Source organism: Salvelinus sp. IW2-2015, linkage group LG14, assembly GCF_002910315.2.
Source record: "Salvelinus sp. IW2-2015 linkage group LG14, ASM291031v2, whole genome shotgun sequence".
NCBI classification, from domain to species: domain Eukaryota; kingdom Metazoa; phylum Chordata; class Actinopteri; order Salmoniformes; family Salmonidae; genus Salvelinus; species Salvelinus sp. IW2-2015.
The window spans coordinates 21843996-21866105 of record NC_036854.1 but is presented as its reverse complement, the minus strand read 5'-3'; the positions used below and the strand labels follow the sequence as shown (position 1 = coordinate 21866105).

Sequence of the window (22110 nt, the reverse complement as noted above, 5' to 3'; positions counted from 1 at the left end):
AAAAAATATCTATACATTATTTCCCCATGCATCTTGCCTAGCTCTTGGATTTGTACCCTCGCTGTGTGCCTATCTGACCTGTGCAACATGTTGAAATACATTTTTTGATCTCCACTGTGCCTTGCGTATGAAAGTGACAAGACTGACAGCTTCTCTGAGCGCGGCAAATTCATTTATTAGGATCATTATAATAGATATATTAAAAGAAAGGGCAATATATAAAAACAAAGGTAAAACAAATGAAAATGCACATACTGTAGTTTTCTTTCATGTCAGCTGCTTGATGTGATTGTGGGTTAGCTTTAACGTCAGTTGGCTAGCTAATTAGCAAAGCCAAGTAACGTTAGCCTAGCTATTCTCCATAACTTTATAGACTTGACAATCAGCTGGTTTTTGCCTATTTAAACATTATTTATCAAATCATTATTTGTTGATGTTTTTGTTGCCTATTTATAAATTATTTATTAAATCATTATTTATTGAAGGTTTTGTCTCTTGTCGTCATTGAAACTCTGCTAGCTAGCTAGCTAGATGCCAATTATTTGTTTAGCATACCAACGTGGAATGAATAGATTTAGCGACTGTGTAAAAACATCCAAAAATAATGAAAGACCAGCCTGTTTGGTTAGAAACTTAAAAACATAAGAACTAAAGACTGGTTTTTGCCTTGACTATATCATCTGGTGGAAGGAGGAAATATAACAAATGTACTAATTCAAATAAAACAATGCAAAGAAGTATTCAAGACTTGCAAACAGCATCTACTAAAGAGCAAGTGTCACACCCTGATCTATTTCACCTGTCTTTGTGATTGTCTCCACCCCCCTCCAGGTGTCGCCGATCTTTCCCATTATCCCCTGTGCATTTATACCTGTATTCTCTGTGTGTCTGATTGTCAAGTCAACCAGCGTTTTTTGTCTCTGCTCCTGCTTTTCCCAGTCTGTCTTTTCTCGACCTCCTGGTTTTGGCCCTTGCCTGTCCTGACTCTGAGTTGTTCAGGCTCTGGTCTTGTCCATCTTGATTACTGTCTGCTAATATGGTCAACTGCAGCATGAGGTCCAAACGTTAGCTGAGCACCATGACATGGTGTTGGACATGCTGCTGGAGCAATTCCACGGGTTATCTGGGGGGCAACCTGCCACGGTGGTAACCCCACCGCCCCTCAGTAACTCAGCGGTTAGCAGCGCCGCCCCACTGGCCACTCCACCTTCCCGGGAGCCCCGTTTACCTCCCCTGGAACGTTTTAATGGAAAGCCGAGCACCTGTCGGGTGTTTTTAGCTCAGTGTGCCCTCATTTTTGAGCTTCAGCCCCCCCTCCTTCCACTCGGATCGCTCCAAGATAGCCTACCTCATCATGCTGATGTCTGGGAGGGCTCACCTGGGCTACCGTCGTATGGGAACAACAGCCGGCCATATGTGTGAGTCTGGAGGGGTTCGTGGGAGAGGTGAGGAAGATTTCTGATGCCCCATTCTCCTGGAGAGAAGCTGCCCGGAAACTAATCCAGCTCCAGCAGGACACCCGCAGGGTGGCCGACTATGCAGTGGATTTCCGCATGTTGGCAGCGGAGAGTGCGTGGAACCAGGAAGCACTGTTCGACATGTTACTGCACGGCGTCTCGGAGGAGGTTAAGGACGAGCTTGCTGCTCGGGAGTTACCCACGGATCTTGATTCCCTCATCGCTTTGACCATCCGCATCAATGGGCGATTGCGGGAACGACGTATGGAGAGGAAATTCAATTTCGCTCGCACGTCCAGGCATTCCACCTCGCCTCCGAGTCATCCTGGAAGTCCCCGACGGTCCCGTTGCCGAGAGCAGCCGAGGTTTCCCGACCTTTCTCGTGAGTCGCCAAAGACGGACAAGGCACTGTTTCTCGAGCCTATGCAACTAGGCAGAACTGGGCTGTTGCCAGCGGAACGGCAACACAGGATCAACACGAGGAGTTGTCTGTATTGCGGGACTTTTGGTAATTTTGTGTCCTCTTGCCTGGTAAAAGACCAGGCTTACCGGTAGGAGCGAGTACTCTGGTGGGCCATATGGAAAAACTTTTCAGCTTCCATTACTCGCACCCCTTCTCGTGCCATTCTGCTGTGGGGAAACCAGTCCAAATCTCTCTGGGTCCTCATTGACTCTGGGGCTGATGAGAGCTTCTTGGACGCCACACTGGCTTCCGAGCTGAACATCTCCACTCAGTCCCTCTCCATTCCCATGGATGTTAGAGTGCTGGACGGGCGCTCTATAGGTCGGGGTCACCCATAACACCCCTCCCATCAACCTATGTGTGTCAGGGAATCACAGCGAGACCATTCAATTCCTCCTCATCAAGTCTCCCCAGAATCCTGTGGTTTTGTGATTCTCCTGGTTCCAGCGATACAATCCCCTCATCAACTGGTCTATGAGTGCTATCATGGGCTGGAGTCCATTCTGCCACGCCCATTGTCTGAAGTCGGTGCAACCTGTCCTGGGACGCCATTCCCGCGCAGTACCAGGACTTCCAGGAGGTGTTCAGCAAGTCCTGGGCCACTTCGCTTCTGCAGCACCTCCCCTGACTGCGGGATTGACTTTCTCCCTAGCACAATGTGCTCTCTGTCGGGACCAGAGACCAAGACTATGGAGACCTACATAGGGGACTCCCTAGCTGCAGGATGTATCTGTCCCTCTTCCTCTCCGGCTGGCGCAGGGTTCTTCTTCGTAGAGAAAAAGGACAAGACCCTGCTCCAGTGCATTGACTACTGGGGACTCAATGACATTACTGTGAAGAACCGTTTTCTGCTACCACTCATTTCCTCGGCCTTCGAGCCACTCCAGGGGGCCACTGTTTTCTCCAAGCTGGATCTACGAAACACCTACCACCTGGTGCGGATACGAGAGGGGGACAGGTGGAAAACCGCCTTCAACACGGCCAGCGGCCACTACGAATATCTGGTCATGCCCTTTGGCCTCACCAACGCCCCTGCCGTGTTCCAGGCTCTGGTGAATGATGTTCTCCGTGACATGTTGAACCGGTTCATCTTCGTTAACATTGATGACATCCTTGTCTTCTCCCACTCCCCTCAAGAACACGTGCTCCACGTCCAACAGGTTCTCCGGCGTCTTTTGGAGAACCAGTTATTTGTTAAGGCTTGTGAGTTCCATCGCTCCACTATTCCCTTTCTGGGCTACATCATCTCTGCTGGGAGTGTCCAGATGGATCCCGAGAAGGTGAGAGCAGTGGTGGATTGGCCCCAGTCTACGTCCAGGGTGCAGCTGCAAGGCTTCCTGGGGTTTTTCAACTTTTATCACCGCTTTATCCAGGGTTACAGCACCCTGGCCTCCCCTTGTCTGCAATCACCTCTACCAAGGTTCGATTCACGTGGTCCTCTGCCGCTGACCGGGTGTTCTGGGACCTCAAACACCGCTTCACCACTGCTCCTATCCTGGTTCATCCTGACACTTCCTGTCAGTTCGTGGTTGAGGCCGATGCTTCGGATGTCGGAGTGGGGGCTGTCCTGTCCCAAAGTTCTGCCCTGGACCTTAAGCTGCATCCCTGTGCCTTCGTCTCCCACCGCCTCAACGCCACAGAGAGGAACTACGATGTGGGGAATCAGGAGCTTCTCGCGGTGAAGATGGCGTTGGAGGAATGGAGACACTGGCTAGAAGGGGCGGAATATCCGTTTATTGTGTGGACCGACCACAAAAACCTGGAGTATCTCTGCACCGCCGAGCGCCTCAACTCCAGGCAAGCGAGATGGGCCCTGCTGTTTACCCAGTTCAACTTTTCCCTCTCCTACCGGCCGGGGTCCAAGAACGTCAAACCGGATGCCCTGTCTTGCCGCTATAACCCCATGGTTACCACCCCAGAGCCCGAGACCATCCTTCCCACCTCGTGCCTGGCGACGGCACTCAACTGAGGTATATAGAAACAGGTCCGGGAGGCACGGCGGTCCCAGGCGAACCCTGGGGGCGGGGGACAGGTAACCGGATGTTTGTGCCTGACGCTATCCCCTCCATGGTCCTGGAGTGGGCCCATTCCTCCAGGCTTGCCTGCCACCCGGGCTCCCGTCGAACCCTGGCCTTCGTGCGACAACGGTTTTGGTGGCCTACTATGGTTCTGGATGTTGCCACGTTTGTCGCCGCCTGCACGGTTTGTGTACTGAACAAGACTCCTCAGCAAGCTCCGGCTGGTCTTCTTCAACCACTGCATGTCCCTCACCGTCCCTGGTCCCATATATCCCTGGATTTCATCACGGGTCTCCCTCCATCTGAGGGCAACACTGCCATCTTGACTGTGGTTGACCGGTTTTCCAAAGCCACCCACTTCATTCCTCTCCCCAAACTACCCTCGGCCAAGGAGATGGCCCAGCTTATGGTGCAGCAAGTCTTTGGACATGGTCTCCGACCGGGGTCCGCAGTTCTCGTCCCGGTTCTGGAAGTCATTCTGCACGCTCATTGGGTCTTCGGCCAGCCTGTCCTCCGGATTCAACCCCCAGTCCAACGGCAAGTCGGAGCGGGCCAACCAGAACTTAGGAACGACTCTTCGCTGCCTAGTCTCCGCCAACCCTACAACCTGGAGTCAGCAACTGGTAAGGGTGGAGTCCCGTAAACTTTCCCCCCGTTTCATCGGCCTGTTCCGAACAGTGCTTTCAAAAGTCTTGGACTTAACATTGGCCGTCTGGCCAACCTTCGTAAACAAAACCTTTGTCCATTCATCGACAAGAAAGACCAGTTGTCTACTGATCAAGGATGTGTTCTGTGGGGATCAAAGGTGGTGGTACCTCACAAATTCAAGAGGAGACTGCTATCTGACCTGCATGAGGTACATCCAGGGATCACTCGAATGAAAACGCTCGATCGCAGTTATCTGTGGTGACTTGGAATGGATCAGGACATTCAGCAGCATGTAGGTCACTGCTCACCCTGTGAAGCTGTTTGCAACAAGCCTGCTGCTGCACCTCTCCATCCATGGTCCTGGGCTGCTACACCATGGGAACGCACCCATGTGGATTACGCTGAGATTGACAAGCAAAACTTCCTTGTTGTCGTCGATGTCTATTCCAAGTGGATGGAAGTATTCCCTACTCAACTGACCACAGCTGAGAAGACCGTCAATCTTCTCAGACACCTGTTCGCATACTTTGGACCAGTCAAGGAGCTTGTCTTGGACAACGGCCCACCTTTCACGCCGAAATATTACAAAATGTTTCTCAAGAACAACAGAGTAAGGCACATACTGTCACCACCTTACCATCTGGCATCAAACGGGGCAGCGGAGAGAGCCGTGCAAACCTTTAAGAAAGCCTGGACTAGACTCGAGGATCAGTCTGTGCCCACTCACCAAAGGCTTCCCCATTTCGTGTTTCCTTACCGTAACACACCACACACAGTAACGGAACGTACACCAGCTGAACTGTTTCCGAAACTCCAACCACGTACCCGCCTGACATTGTTGAAATCAGACTTGTCAAACACTGTGGCAAAGCACCAGCTATAGCAGAAGTAAGCTCATGACAGACACAAAGACTGTCAGAGAATTCAAAAAGGGAGAGAGGGTGATGATACGTGACTTCAGACACCCCAGGTGCCTGTGGAACTCAGGTGTGATCTTGCAACGCAGAGGACCTTTAACTTACCAAGTCCAAGTTGATCATCGCCATGTCAACGTTCATGTGGATCATCTGCTACAGCCCAACGCCCAAGCAGAGACATGCCGAGAGAACAAGAACAATAATGACCCCCAGGACTATTCTCCTGACTGTGGACATACGGGAGAGACAGAGTCTGACCTTCCACCCGAACCTGGCCCACCACCGGAAGCCCAGGAGGARCGGAGATATCCTGTTAGACAGAGAAGGGCACCTCAAAAGCTTGACCTGTGAGTTGAGCTGTTTCAGGAGGTAATGAACAGTAAAACAAACAAACACTTTTTATTTTTTTATTTAACCTTTACTGTCACGAGAATTTTGCTATCTCAATGGTTGAACTCAACTTTAATAAACTACTCAGTCTGTAACCCAGAGTTTGTAAGGTACTGGTTGAATGAAACAGACGGAGTTCCAGCTTACAATGATCAGTTCTTTATTCAGAGAGCGTTCTGTCTTCAAAATGAGAACACAATCTTTTTATAGCACACACACACACACAAATTAACTCACATCAGTAGAAACTCCACCTCTCTTTAGGTGGGCTGTATTTTTCCAATGTTCACATACATTGTTTATCACCCTTCTGCAAGCCTAGCCATTTCTAACAGTTTTTCTCCTCCCTAGGGTGGGGAGGCCTCTTTCCAGTTATTAGTTTCACCGTTATCACCAGTCGACAGTTCAGTTGTCCTTGAATGTCTCAACTATACCCAGCTCATATTGCGAAATAGTAACACAATGGCCTAGTCACACACATTATTGGATTATGACTCTAACACATTTCATACAATTATATGGTTTCAGGGTGGAATACTTTAGTCAWTATCTTAAACATACAAATTCTTCTATCATTTACTTAATAAAAGGAAAGAAAAAGGACATTACCTGGGCTAGTTATTAGGACACAAATTCCATCTTCCGGGCAGAATAATCCCCTGGATTTGTGCTGGGCTCTTGAAAGTCTTCTTCAAACCAGTAGTTGACAAATGTTTATGAATGCATTGTTCATATAATGCATTAGTATTTCCCTAATGTATTTACCTTGTTCTCTGGGAGTTAAAAGCTATGGGGGAGGAGTGTAGTATTGGTCTATATCTATATCTGTCTATATTAGTTACTATGCTGTTACTAAGCAGTAATGTATTAAGGCAGTGTTATGTGTTTTTGGATCCTTATTATCCACCTCTACTGCAGCTGAAGCAGCAGCAGCAGCAGCTGAAGCAGCAGCAGCTGAAGCAGCAGCAGCAGCAGCTGAAGCAGCAGCAGCAGCAGCTGAAGCAGCAGCAGCAGCAGCTGAAGCAGCAGCAGCAGCAGCTGAACCCACTACTGCCCCCAGCTGGAATAACAATCAAGGTACCGTCAGTGATGTGGTGCGTCATCCAAGGTCCAGTGAAGATACAGTATTTCAGTATTGTCAGACATATACACATTTCATTAGTTCAGCCCAAATAAATATTAGATTAACTAAAGCAATTGCATTTTTCTTATCCTAAATATTATGATAGACAATTAAATAAGTTCAAGAAAAAACTAACGAATAATATGCTTAGTTAGGCTGCAGGATAATACAGCTAGCTAAATATCTACATTATTATCAATGTATCTTACACTTTTGTTGTAAAAAGCCATTTATGACTTGAAAACATCTGTCAAGAATGTCAAGGATACTGCTCCAATACGTGCACGTTGTTCTTGTAAACTAAGCTCGAGCGTGCGTAGCGGTTTGGGGAAAGGATGCATACAGAATTTGACTGTATACTTTGTCTGACACGATGAACTGGGTGGACCCTTCTTCAAATTCAGGCTACGGGGGATTTAAAACGGTAGCTAGCTAGCAAGATAGACAACGCAGCTGGAGAGCAAGTTAGGGATACTTTTCGGCTAGTCATCAATTTCATGATCTCAAGTCAACCCACGGTGAGAACGTTTTTTACGACCACTTCTTCATTCACAATTGTAGTTGTCTTTGAGTGATTCAATGAGCCAGCTTGAACTAACGTTATTAACTAGCTAACGTTACTTAGCTAGCCAAATGTGTGAATGCTGTTGTTGTGGCAAGCTCAGCAAACTACTGCTAAAATAACGTGGTGCTTGCAAATTGACGTTAACAATATTAACAGAGTTTCCAAACCTACTGTACTTTCTTTGATATTAACTAGTTACTTGGTGTGAAGAGGGGAAAATATTAGCTAACTGACAAATGATGGCTAGCAGCAGCATCTAGCTAGCTGGCTAGCGAATGTGTCAATATATGTTAGCTATCTCACGTCAATTGTTTTGCAAGCGAATATGCTGTCAGATAGCTAGCTAATAAAGTGGTTGGTTCTAGTTAATCATAATCTAGCTAGCTGGCCAGCCTACTTGTTAAAATGCTAGCTAGCTACACATGGGTTAACGTTACCAGTTAGAGTAACTGCTAGCTAGCTTAGCTGACAGTTCATCAGTGAGAATGTGCATGTGTAAACAGCCTATGGACAGAGAAGGCAGATTGTCATATAGCAAATGTTTAACAATAATTTCCTTACAGTAGTTGCGTAATGTGCCAACTGTACAACCTAGCTACTAGCTAACCTAACAACATTTTTCACAGGCCTAAGGATATCCTGCGGTTTTCCTTTTGTGTCTGCCCCCGGAAAAGCATTACTTTGGGGGTCTCTCCCAACTAAACCTCTACACTGGATTAGACAGAACCAGCTCGTAGAGAACAACGACGCCTGGTGACGAATATTGAACATGACTGGTAAGCAATATCTGCAATTTCCCCAATAGCTTTAATACTGTAGTACACAAGAGGGTTATGCATCCTGAATGCAGTGGAGGTCATTTCTAAGCTGAACTGCTGCAGAGGCTGAAAAGTCCCTGAGCTGCTTAATCAAAATCTTCAGTGAATCACTCAAGGAGGTGCCCCTGTCCCTCTTATGTGATAGGTTGTGTGTGTACTAGTGTGTATGTATTTGTGTCTGTGTGTACAGGTTCAGTGTATGCAAAGATAACTTTCCAGACGTTTCCCCAGCGTTGGTGTCTGCTGGCAAACCTCTCGCCAAGTAGCTGAAAGGCTGCCTCTGATCAATCAATCAATCAAATGTATTTATGAGAGGGGCGGCAGGTAGCCTAGTGGTTAGAGCGTTGGGCCAGTAACCAAAAGGTTGCTAGATCGAACCCCTGAGCTGACAAGATAAAAATATGTTGTTCTGCCCCTGAACAAGGCAGTTAACCCACTGTTCCCCGAAAGGCCATCTTTGTAAATAAGAATTTGTTCTTGCCTAGTTAAATATAAAAAGGGCTTCATTTTTTTATCAGCAGATGCCACAGTGCTATAAAGAAACCCATCCTAAAACCCCAAACAGCTAGCAATGTAGCTTGTTCTCTCTCCCTCCCTCTCTTTCTCACACAGAGAGACAGAGGGTGGATAGTGAAGCCCATTGTGTTAGTGAGATGTTTATTAATGAGAGAGGGATAGAGAGGGAGGCAGAGCAGCTATAGAAGGGGCTAATCGCTAATCTCATAGTGCACTGAAAGCCAAGGCACCCAGGCTGTTCTCTCAGTTAGCTCCTCCACTAGCTGAAGAAGAAACACAAGACAGAGACTCTGAGGGAGACACAAGTTGTCTTCGGCAGAGGCCATAAGGGCTGTGTGAGTGTGTTTCTGTGAAATTCTTCACATTGGTTGGAGCTTTATGGAGGGTGTGTGTGTGTGGTGTTTTGTTGCTGAGGTTTAAGCTGGTGCGTATGTGTGAAGGGCGTGTTGTTAGTGGTCAATCCATGTGTTAAGGATTTGACAAGGTGGGTTATGGATATGTGTGTTTCTGTGTTAAGAAATGAACAGTCTTTAGTTAGTGTTGTCAGTGACACTACAGGCTTGGTTGAGGCTCTGAGCGGTTGTGTAGATTTACGACAGGACTGATTTGTATGCAAGACTAGTGAGTAATTTTTTTTTCTTGTCATTGGAACTTGATTTTATATAGCCTAGCCTATGTGTTTGTATGTGTTCCAGCGTATCAGTGTGTGTTTTTGTGCAAGAATTTGCTTCTGTGTGTGAGAGACTGGCTGTGTGCTTGAGTGTGTGTGAGCCGGTGTGTGTGTGTGTACCCACCATGCCCTTGCCTGTGCCCGAAGTCCCGGCCTCTCGGAGGCTGACACTGGACTGTCGTTTCCTCCTGGATCATCGCGTTGGCAGGGGTAAGAGGTCCCATCTCCACCTCGCTCTCTCTGTGTCTGTCTCTCTGTTTCTCTGTTCCTCTATTCTCTTCCCACTTCTCTCCTCCTACAACTGTCTTTTTGTTTCACTGTGGCTCAGCCTTTTTCCACACTCACTCTCTTCTTGTTTACCTGGGCAGTAAAAAAAAAAAAATCAGGTACAATATTAATATATCTCAAAATTACCCTTTTTGAATCTGTTCATTTTAAGACGTATTGTTTGGAACAGTAAACTCTACAAGTGCATCACATTTCCAGAGTGGGCTCTCTGCTAATTTTGAAGTTCTGATCCATTTTATGAGAACCACCAACACAGTGAATGSTAAATGGATTCAAAGGGAACTCCCTGTGCTGGTGATTTGCTGAATGTGCAATCCTAAAGAGGGCTGTGATTGGTTTATAACCTATAATATACATTTCTATGTAAAAGAAAAATAGGTCATATCATTAAAAGAACCAGAGAGCCACTATGGAAATGTTGTGTGTCTGAAGAGTATATTGTTTCAAACAATATAATGTAAAAAAAAAAAAAAAGAAAAAAAAAGAAGCTAAATCAAAAAGGGTTGTTTTGAGACATTCATACTAATGTATTTGAAAAATAGTATTTCAGAATCTAGACATTCCATATTTGAGAGCACACTATAAGGACTATGCTGTAGGCCTTCAAAGGCTTAAAATGGCCACTTTCATCATGACTTTCGAAAAAATGGTTTATGATATAAATGTAAAAAGCATGTTAATCGGTTAACTGCCCAAAATACATTTGACTGGTCATGCTTATCGGTCTATTGGTTAATTGTCATAATTTTGTGGAATTAAATTGCCGAATGTGTATTTTCATTAGTCATCATTAGTGATGCACCGATATGACATTTTTGACCTATATCCGATATTTTCCTTGCCATAAAAAACGATACAGATATTCACAATTTTAACGGCCGTTTAAGCATTCTAGTACAGTTAAATAGTTAACACACACACGGACGCAGCGGTCTAAGGCACTGCATCTCAGTGCAAGAGGTGTCACTACAGTCCCTGGTTCGAATCCAGGCTGTATCACATCCAGCCGTGATTGGGAGTCCCATAGTGMGGCGCACAATTGGCCCAGCTTCGTCCGGGTTGTCATTGTAAATATGAATTTGTTCTTAATGACTTGCCTAGTTAAATTAAGGTTACACCACACTTACCAAAAAGTTATTTTGTTGTCATTTACGTGTTTCCCCATTACCAGTAAAGCATAATCAAAACCTATTTCTTTCACTTGCTGTGCTGTTTCGTTGTTCAGTTGTTTCATTCTCAACCAAGATTTCTATGGAACGCTGTTTGGGTCTTTGCGTGTCAAAAAAGATACATGTCAAATAACACTAATTGACGTGTCAAATAACACATCTGTTTCAGTAGCTATGGTTAGCTAGCTAACTATATAGCTAGGTGTCATCATCTAAAATAACCCTAATTTATAAGACAGTTCTTATTTGATTAATGGTGGTCGGACCCATCTATGTGAAGCTAGCCACAATAAGGTTTAGCCACAATAGTGGACTTTGCGGTTAGCCTTCAAAATAAAACTATGGCATAATTCTACTATTTGTATTAATTTGCATTATTGTCAACGACATACTTTTATTTTGAAGGCAATCCTCAAATTCCACTATTGTGCCTAATCCTTATTGTGGCTAGCTTCACAACCGATAACCCGGTGCGGTCGAGCCTTACTAGCCAGATGAAGCTAGCTGGCTGCTTTATAACGTTAGCTTTGGGCAACAGGGTTAAGTTGCTGACTAGCTATTTATTTTCATGAATTGAAGTTCAATTTCAATAGGTGAACAACAAGTGGCAACCTAGCTAATACTTACAAGGATTCCTAAATCATTGCTAAGAATAATGAAAATGACTGCAGGTTCTACTGGTCATTGTTTTCAGGCTGGTTGTATTGGTGCTAGCTAGGTACCAAGCTAAAGCTAGCTACCCCAGAAGTTGCGGTCAAACAAATTATGCTTTATTACCAACGTGGTATTGTAAACACATCGTTCGTGGCCGGTTTTGCTTTTTTGCAGACTTTTTTTGTACAGCTTTGACAGTGCTACTGTATATTTTTTGACATGCAAAGACCCAAACGGCGTTCCATTGTATGTATGTCATGAAGCTAATAGCAGCGACGCTATCACTGTGTAACTCCGGTAGGGCAACATCTGAAACATAGCGCACTTGGGTGTTGTGTACCGGTGTTCGACCAGTCGGCGAAAGCCAACATCACCCACGACAGAGAACGGTAGATTGTCAAGGAAAATGAATTCCATTATCTTGGCTTTAATTGATTTCACCTTTTGAGTTGGTTCGCTGAAAGTTTGTTCCTCTTTCAAATGACTGCTCGACTTGTTGACTGCTCGATCCACACAGCAGACATTGTGGGCTAGGTTAGGAATGCTGTGTTGCACATATAGCGCAAAATTTTATGTGGCGTCATTACGTCATGTACCTACGTTATATAGGTATGCACGTCAGCTTTGACATTGGTTTTGCACATCGGGGCATTAAACTAGACACCGGCCAATACCGATGTTGGCATTGTTAGCTAATATTGTTAGATTCCGATATGTTCACCGATATATCGTGCATCCCTAGTCTTCATGTATCTTGTTAATCACACACGCACATCATGCAGAGCCTAGTTTGAGCAGCGGAATAGCCTACCACATGTCAGACAGCGCGAGAGTAGCTCCTCAAAAAGCTAGTAATGGAGTGAAACATGCTTTTATAAGCCCAGTCAATGCGCAACAAATAACAATTCTAAATGCAATCCCATGTTTACTGTTTAGATGGCCACAATTTAAAAAGAGCTATTTTTATTTCTCTATCTGAACTCGTAATTAAAGAGCGCCATGGGTTATAGACAATGATAGGCAGGCAGTCAGTGCGTCACCCACCACTACAATGTCAGCTTGAGGCAGTATAATTGTCTGAAACCTGAATGTTTTACTTTACTTCAAATTATGAGGCGTGTCTTACCTTGCTTCAAAGTAGTCTAGTCAAAATCCAACCATAGAAACGTGGAAGCAATTATTCTAAAAATACTTCCCCATGCCATTAACCAAAATTTCTCTCCTGTTCTATTGGTTTTCGTATAAACTTTCTTACATTGTCCAGAAGCCAAAGGCACAATCCTAGTCATATTAGCAACCCATCCTAGTTGTTGCTATGAGATCCCTAAGGGAGTTTCTAATGGAGATGTTTATCTCTATCCCAGAACCGCTCGCGTTAGGTGTTCTGTTTACAATTGTGTGTTCCTGAGAATTGCATTTTTGGTAAATGTTTGAAAAGGATGTTTTATTAGCGGCTTCATTACAGGAGTTGCATGTTCAATAATAGACTATCTGTGTTGCTTCTACATTTGCATTGCTTGCTCTTTGGGGTTTTAAGCTGGGTTTCTGTAAGTGAGGAAATGGAAAGACTGATGGTGGATGAGGGGGGGTGATGCAGGCAGAGGGCGGAGAGAGGGAGCGAGGGAGCAGAAGAGTGAGTGGGTGGATGGGTTTCTTCATCAACCTCTGATGTCTGGGACTCCCCCCCCCTTCTCTCCTCCCTCCTTGTGTGTGAATTGTGATTGGATGGGAGAGCATGCATAGTGTGCGTGTGTGTGAAATCAGCGTCATTCTCTTGAGACTGAGCGATTGGGAGCGCAAACGGGAAAATCCAAGGTCATCGCAACACGCTTCTCGCTGATGCTGTCTGTCAGCCTTCTCGTACATGCGTGTGTGCATTTTTATTGCAGGGAGCAAGCTTGTGAGCCTACAAGACTGTGTGTGTATATGACCGTGCACATATGTATTAATCCCAGAGAACACTGTGTGCGTGTGTGTGTATTTTTCGGTGTCTTGTTTGCACAGCCGTGTGTGTGTGAATAACAGTGACCGCATCAGAGAAGCTGCAGGCAGATAGTGAAACGCGTCAGCATCGTGATCGATGTATGGTAAGAATGCCAAGTATCCTTTTCTCTTTCTCTGTGCTCCTGCGCAATGTCAATCATCCTCTGTTGAGCTAAATTCCATGGTTTCTTATCTTCCCAGTGATGGTCACTGCTATGGACAGTCTGTAGGATATCTTATGCATGTAGACTAGTATGTGACTTGTATGCATATGGAACCGTATAAAATATAGTACTCTAATAGCGTTAACTGTAGTTTTGTGGTGGTACTGAAGAGGTGTCCAGCTGTGTCTGATCATGTACGTTCTAGGTGAACTATGTACGTTGCTGCTTATCGTCATCTTCTTATACTGTCCCTGAAGTTGTATACGTCTGCTGGTGCTCTATAGTATATTGACATATTTGTGTGTGTGTGTGTGTGTGGGCACATCATTGTGTGTGTGTGTGTAATACACACTCTTATTGCACTAGCCTAATACATGTTTGTGTGTAATACACACTCTTATTGCACTTGCCTAATACATGTTTGTGTGTGTGTAATAGCCTAACACAGTCAACCCTGCTGAACGATCAGGGGGAAAATGCATAGTTACCTATCGCAATATTATTTTTGGACAGTATTATATTGGTACTTTGACTCCAAGTATTGATAAAAAAATATATATATATATGTATATGAGCGCTAGCTAGCGCTAGTCTGCTGTACCTGAGCCAAAACTCTGGTATTATTCTCCATCTTCTTTTTAAATAGTTTGCACTTTTATGTATTTCCCTGACTGATGAATACAACTTGTTTTCTCATGCTCTCTTGTCCCTCTGCAACAGACATATGGTGAGAAATGTGTTTGGAACATCGAATCGCAATAAAATCGCAGTATCGAATTGCGGTACATATAGAATCATGAGAATCACAATACAAATCGTATCATGATAATATTGAATCTTTAGGTCCCTGGCAATTTCCATGCCCTACTAGCTGTACTGCTAATATGGCATTTTGTCTTTCAACCACACACACTGGCTATTGATGTGTGTGTGTGTGTGTGGAGGTTGTTATGTTCCAGGAGGCTGTTGTTTATTGAGCTAAATTACTGTATTGATGTTGGTCCATTGAGGTTGGTCCATTAGCTAAATGAACGGCTATCCACTTTTAATTTAGCTAATCCAGGATGTTTTTCATTCTTTCCAATAGTGCTTCAATATGCTGCCATTCATTTAGCTGTGGTATGAATGCCACAGGCAGAGTCTTCTCTTTGAGCTCACATTCAGTTCAGTGCATTACTGTACACTATAGAGCTGTATGGATCATGTTCATGCAGGTCCGAAGGTACATAGTTTAACTGATAGGTATAATGAGTGACGTACATATAGCCTAATGATATTGTGTCGTGTTTAGCTGTGCTCAGAGTAGGGACTGTGCTCATCCAGCATGTTGTCTCTCACCCACACAGCATTTGACACGTTCAGTGAATTGGAGGTGTGCAGTATGTTCCGTGATCTTCTTTACGATCGGGGTGTGTGTGTTTGGTTGTGGAAATGTCTGCTAGTGATAGTATGTTGTATTTATTATGGATCCCCATTAGCTGCTACCAAAGCAGCAGCTACTCTTTCTGGGGTCCAGCACAATTAAGGCAGTTTATACAATTTTAAAAACATTACAACGCATTTACAGATTTCACAACACACTGTGTGCCCTCAGGCCCCTACTCCACCACTACCACATATCTACAGCACTAAATCCGTGTGTGTGTGTGCGCCAATGTTTGTGTTGCTTCACAGTCCCCACTGTTCCATAAGGTGTTTTTTTAAATATCTAATTTTACTGCTTGCGTCAGTTACTTGATGTGGAATAGAGTTCCATGTAGTCCTGTGTGCCTCCCATAGTCTGTTCTGGACTTGGGGACTGTGAAGAGACCTCTTGTGGGGTATGCATGGGTGTCCGAGCTGTATGCCAGTAGTTTAGACAGACAGTTCGGCGCATTCAACATGTCAATACCTCTCATAAATAAAAGTAGTTATGAAGATTCTCTCCGCAACTTTCAGCCAGGAGAGATTGACATGCATATTATTAATATTAGCTCTCTGTGAACATCCAAGGGCCAGCAACGCTGCCCATTTCTGAGCCAATTGCAAATTTCCTAAGTCCTTTTTTTGTGGCACCTGACCACACGACTGAACAGTAGGCAAGGTGTGACAAAACTAGGGACCTGCCTTGTTGATAGTGTTGTTAAGAAGGCAGAGCATCGCTTTATTATAGACAGACTTCTCCCTATCTTAGCTACTACTGCATCAATATATTTTGACCATGACAGTTTACATTCTAGGGTTACTCCAAGCAGTTTAGTCATCTGAACTTGCTCAATTTACACATTATTTATTACAATATTTAGTTGATGTTTAGGGTTTAGTGAGTTTTGTTCCAAATACAATGCTTTTAGTTTTAGAAATATTTAGGGCTAACTTATTCCTTGCCACCCACTCTGAAACTAACTGCAGCTCTTTGAGTGTTGCAGTCATTTCAGTCGCTGTAGTAGCTGACGTGTATAGTGTTGAGTCATCCGCATACACTCTGGCTTTACTCAAAGTCAGTGGCATGTCGTTAGTAAAAATTGAAAAAAGCAAGGGGCCTAAACTGCTGCCCTGGGGAATTCCTGATTCTAACTGGATTATATTTGAGAGACTTCCATTAAAGAACACCCTCTATGTTCTGTTTAGACAAGTAACTCTTTATCCACAATATAGCAGAGGGTGTAAAGCCATAACACAAGTTTTTCCAGCAGCAGACTTTGATCGATTGTCAAAAGCCACACTGAAGTCTAAGTCAAACAGTGACGGAGGCTCTCGTGTTTCTGTGTCTGTCTCTGTGGCCTGAGTGGCACTCAATGGTACTCTGTCTCTATTTCCTATTAATGACTTTAACAGAGACTGGAGCTACAGACCATTATACTCTCCTCTACTTGGTCTGTGGGTGGGGCTGTAGATTTAGTGACGTTTGGTTGCTCTCTGTGCTGATAAAAATAGCAAGAAGTGGTCTGTGTCTCTCTCCCCCCCCCCTCCCTCCTTATGTAATGGCCCTGAAGGCTCCCTGCTTTTAACCATCATGGTGAGCAGAGCACAGAGTGTGTATATGATTGCTATGCATGTAGCATACAATAATGTGCTGGATTATCTTTGCAGTATGCACCGGTTACAGTGAAGCGTGCTGAGCACAGTAGGTAGGGAGTGTGTGATGACGTCATTTGGTCACGATACTTCTCAGGACATGGGCCTGCCACACACACACACACACACACACACACACACACCAGACCATGTGAGCGGTTGGAAATCCCGCTCATTGCTCTGCTCTGGCGCTCCAAGTCCTTTCCTACCGCTCTGCTAAAAACCGTTCCGCTCTCACAGGAAAAAAAACTCCTGCTCCAAATTTGTTCYATTCATTAAAATCACAGTTTAACCAACACCCATCTATTTTTGTGACTACCTGGACCTACCAATTGATTTTTAAGTATTGAAACCAAACCATGTGGATTTGAATGAAAAGTATTTGAATAAACATGAAAAAGTGAATTTTTAAGAAGCGAATATCATTTCAAATTGGCTACATGTCATATTAAACAGCATATAAACACTCTAAATCGGTCAGGAGCCAGACAGGGAGCCTACGAAGGAACGAAAATGAATTATTTGTCTATTCTTTCAAGGCTATAGCCTGCAAAGAAATACATTGAAGCATTTGCGAGTGCGACACAATAGGCTGGTAGGGACCTAAAGAGCTCAGAATTTAATCAACATTTCGTTGTATTAAATAATTCTATAAATTGTGCATATACTGTACGCTGTGACTTAGAATTAAATACAAGTTAAACAAAAAAATAACTTGGTGCCTTTTTTAATTCATTTTTAGAAACACGAGTTTGGCCAGTCTGTGGCTTCATGCTCATGCAATGGTGTCTGGAGAGCAGGCAAGCAGTGGAGAATATCCTCTCTACACTGGCAGAGCCACTGGGGATGCGAAACACCCTTTTGGCCACTCTGGGTAGAGATGCAGAGAAGGAACATTTAAAAAAAATTATAATAATTATACGTAGGCCTAAAAGTTTTTAGGCAAAATAAACTAATCAAAACGGAAAGCTCCTTGAACGTGGAAATAGGCCAGGCCTATTGGACCAAAATCTATCATGGCCTGTTACATAGATAACAGAACGAAAATTTAACTAAACGTTTCAGAGATCACATTTTTTGTTTATAAATACTTTAGTACAATGACACCCACTTAGTTATCTATCAACCTTGTTCCTTTCTTTTAGCATGGGCACGTAAGCGAACCATCATGCTTTCGGGATCGCGCGCTTCGAGGCAAGTAACACTGAAGCAAGTATGAGAGCACCAGCTGTTCCGGACAACTGTGTGATCACGCTCTCCGTAGCCGATGTGAGTAAACAGGTCAACATTCAAGGCCGCAGGGCCAGATGGATTACCAGGACGTGTACTGTGAGCATACATACCGCCCCAACAGATCCACAGATGATGCAATCTCTATTGCACTCCACACTGCCCTTTCCCACCTGGACAAAAGGAACACCTACGTGAGAATGCTATTAATTTACTACAGCTCAGCGTTCAACACCATAGTGCCCTCAAAGCTCATCACTAAGCTAAGGGCCTGGGACTAAATACCTCCCATGCTGCCACGCTGATCCTCGACACGGGGGCCCCTCGGGTGTGTGCTCAGTCCCTTCCCGTAGTCCCTGTTCACCCATGTCTGCATGGCCAAGCACGACTCCAACACCATTATTAAGTTTGCTGATGACACAAGTGGTAGGCCTGATCACCGACAACGATGAGACGGCCTTATACGGAGGAAGTCAGAGGCCTGGCAGAGTGGTGCCAGGATAAAAACCTCTCCCTCAACATGCTCAAGGCAAAGGAGATGATCGTGGACTACAGGAAAAGGAGGGTCGAGTCCGCCCCCATTCTTATCGCCGGGGCTGTAGTGGAGCAGGTTGAGTGTTTTAAGTTCCTTGGTGTCCACATCACCAACAAACTATCATGGTCCAAACACACCAAGACAGTCGTGAAAAGGGCACGACAATGACTATTCCCCCTCATGAGACTGAAAAGATTTGGCATGGGTCATCAGATCCTCAAGAGGTTCTACAGCTGCACCATTGAGAACATCCAGACTGGTTGCATCACTGCCTGGTATGGCAATTGCTCGGCCTCCGACCGCAAGGCACTACAGAAGGTGATTTGTACGGCCCAGTATGTCACTGGGGCCAAGCTTCCTGTCATCCAGGACCTCTACACCAGGCGGTGGCAGTCTAGGTGTTTTTTTAAAGTTTTTTTTTACACCCAAGCCATAAGATTCCTGAACAGCTAATCAAATGGCTGTTAATTTACTCTGTTTGTCTATGCATAGACACTTTACCTCTACCTACATGTACATATTACCGCAATTACCTCAACTAAATTGTGCCCACACACATTGACTCTAACGGTACCCCCTGTATCTAGCCTCGTTACTGTTATTTTATTGTTCATTCTAGATTTTTTTACTTCAGTTTATTTAGTAAATACTTAACCAACAATGYAGTTAACACTTATTTTTCTTAAGGGCTTGTAAGTAAGCATTTTACTGAGGTCTACACCTATTGCATTCGGTGCTCAAATAACATTTGATTTAATAAGTGTCTTTTCAGATTCTATAATGATTCTTTAGTTGTGGACACTACATCACTGCACGCCCTCTCTTGCTCTTGGTCATCATCTTTGTATGTCACCTTGATTTAGCACCTGTGTGTTTTATCAGTTTCTTTATGAAAATATTTAGCAAACTCCACGACAGTAGCTAAAGCAAGGGGCTATAGCAGCACACAAGTAGACTACAAATGCGTGCTGGGGTGGGCATGCCTGAGCTCGTGAAGTGAGCGCTACTGGAGTGAAATTGGACCGGGCGAGAAGGCCGAGGCTCCATCCTTTGGGAATCTCGCTCCACGCTCCAGTCAAATTGGGCACGCTCCGCTCCAGCTCCGCTCCAGCTTCGCTCCAGTTCACATAGTCGACTTCAGACACACACACACACATTTAAAGACGTACACATAGCAGAGTACAATCAATCTCACGCAGGGGAGTGAGTTCTGTTGAAGTAGCAGATGGATAAGGCTTTGGAGACCATACACACATGTACACGCACAGCCATGGAGAGATTTAGAAGCTCTCTATTTCCTGATATTGATAGCAGGATAAAGGTCTGATGGGGACTAGGGTATACTTGCTCACATTTGCAGGCCACGTGTCTTTGGAAAAACACAGAGCAGCTTTGTGACAGCAGGTGCAGATAAGACAACGAGAAGAGCTGTTGATGACATTCCCTCCCTGTCTGTACTAAGTCCATGTATTTCTCTTTTGGTTAGGTATCTGTCTCTCTTTCTCTTCTTCCATTTGTCTATTTTTGTCTCCCTCGTTCCTGCTCACTCTCTATCCTTCTTTCAACCCCTCTCCAGCTCTCTCTATCCCCCTCTTCCTCTCTAACCCCCCCCAATCTCTCTCTTTCTCAAACGAATGAGAAAAGTATGAGGAGTATCAGAATGCACTGACACATACATATACATACAGTTGAAGTCGGAAGTTTACGTACACCTTAGCCAAATACATTTAAACTAAGTTTTTCACAATTCCTGACATTTAATCCTAGTAAAGATTCCCTGTCTTAGGTCAGTTAGGATCACCACTTTATTTTAAGAATGTGAAATGTCAGAATAATAGTACAGAGAAGGATTTATTTATTTATTTCATCTGTCACGAACCGGCTCAAAGCCCGTAACAAAAGGGAGACAACGTGGAGATAAGGAGTAACAAAATATTTATTTATTAAATAAAGTAACTAGGTATAATATACAATGGTGTGTGTGTGTGTAATCAGTAATCAGTAGTGTAAGTGAGTGTTTTGCATGCATGAATGTGATAATGCAGGGTGTTGAAAGATGCTAAAGCAAACAACCAAAAAACCACCAAGAAACACAACAAAATCTATAAAGGTGTCTGCATGGAGAGAGTCTACTCCATGAATGGAGAAGTGGTGTATTTATCCTGGGAGACACCGGCCCCAGGTGTTTCCCATGTAGCTGACGACCCTCCCAACTCCGCCCACCGGCATCCTAATAAGGAAACAAGAACAAAGAGAGAATACGGCAGACAGTGGGAGGGTCGTCACACATCACATTCCCAGTGGGTCAGAAGTTTACATACACTCAATTAGTATTTGGTAGTATTGCCTTTTAAATTGTTTAACTTGGGTCAAACGTTTTGGGTAGCCTTTCACAAGCTTCCTACAATAAGTTGGGTGAATTTTGGCCCATTCCTCCTGACAGAGCTGGTGTAACTGAGTCATGTTTGTAGGCCTCCTTGCTCGCACAAGATTTTTCAGTTCTGCCCACAAATTTTCCATAGGATTGAGGTCAGGGCTTTGTCATGGCCACTCCAATACCTTGACTTTGTTGTCCTTAAGCCATTTTGCCACAACTTTGTAATTATTCTTGGCGTCATTGTCCGTTTGGAAGACCCATTTGCGACCAAGCTTTAACTTCCTGACTGATGTCTTGAGATGTTGCTTCAATATATCCACCTAATTTTCCATCCTCATGATGCCATCTATTTTGTGAAGTGCACCAGTCCCTCCTGCGGCAAACCACCCCCACAACATGATGCTGCCACCCCCATGCTTCACAGTAGGGATGGTCTGTGGCTTGCAAACTTCCCCCTTTTTCCTCCAAACATAACGATGATCATTATGGCTAAACGGTTCTATTTTTGTTTCATCAGACCAGAGGACATTTCTCCAAAAAGTATGATCTTTGTCCCCATGTGCAGTAGCAAACCGTAGTCGGGCTTTTTTATGTCGGTTTTGGAGCAGTGGCTTCTTCCTTGCTGAGTGGTCTTTCAGGTTGTCGATATAGGACTCGTTTTACTGTGGATATAGATACTTTTGTACCTGTTTCCTCCAGCATCATCACAAGGTCCTTCACTGTTGTTCTGGGATTGATTTGCACTTTTCGCAGCAAAGTACGTTCATCTCTATGAGACAGACCGTGTCTCCTTCCTGAGCGGTATGATGGCTGCGTGGTCCCATGGTGTTTATATTTGCGTACTATTGTTTGTACAGATGAACATGGTACCTTCAGGCGTTTGGAAATTGCTCCGAAGGATGAATCAGACTTGTGGAGGTCTACAATTTTATTTCTGAGGTCTTGGCTGATTTCTTTTGATTTTCCTATGATGTCAAGCAAAGAGGCAATGAGTTTGAAGGTAGGCCTTGAAGTACATCCACAGGTACACCTCCAATTGACTCAAATGATGTAAATTAGCCTATCAGA

At 44.4% G+C, this 22110-nt stretch overlaps 1 protein-coding gene across 1 annotated transcript in view; it reads left to right on the top strand.

The window, feature by feature from the left end:
- The first annotated feature begins 8399 nt into the window (after positions 1 to 8399).
- The window catches only part of efr3bb (EFR3 homolog Bb (S. cerevisiae)), a 70372-nt gene continuing 56661 nt past the window's right edge, over positions 8400 to 22110 (top strand). Inside the window, 1 exon segment of the mRNA XM_024000546.2 lies at positions 8400 to 9795. Within this exon segment, the coding sequence (XP_023856314.1) occupies positions 9600 to 9795 (196 nt within the window). The 5' untranslated portion in view covers positions 8400 to 9599.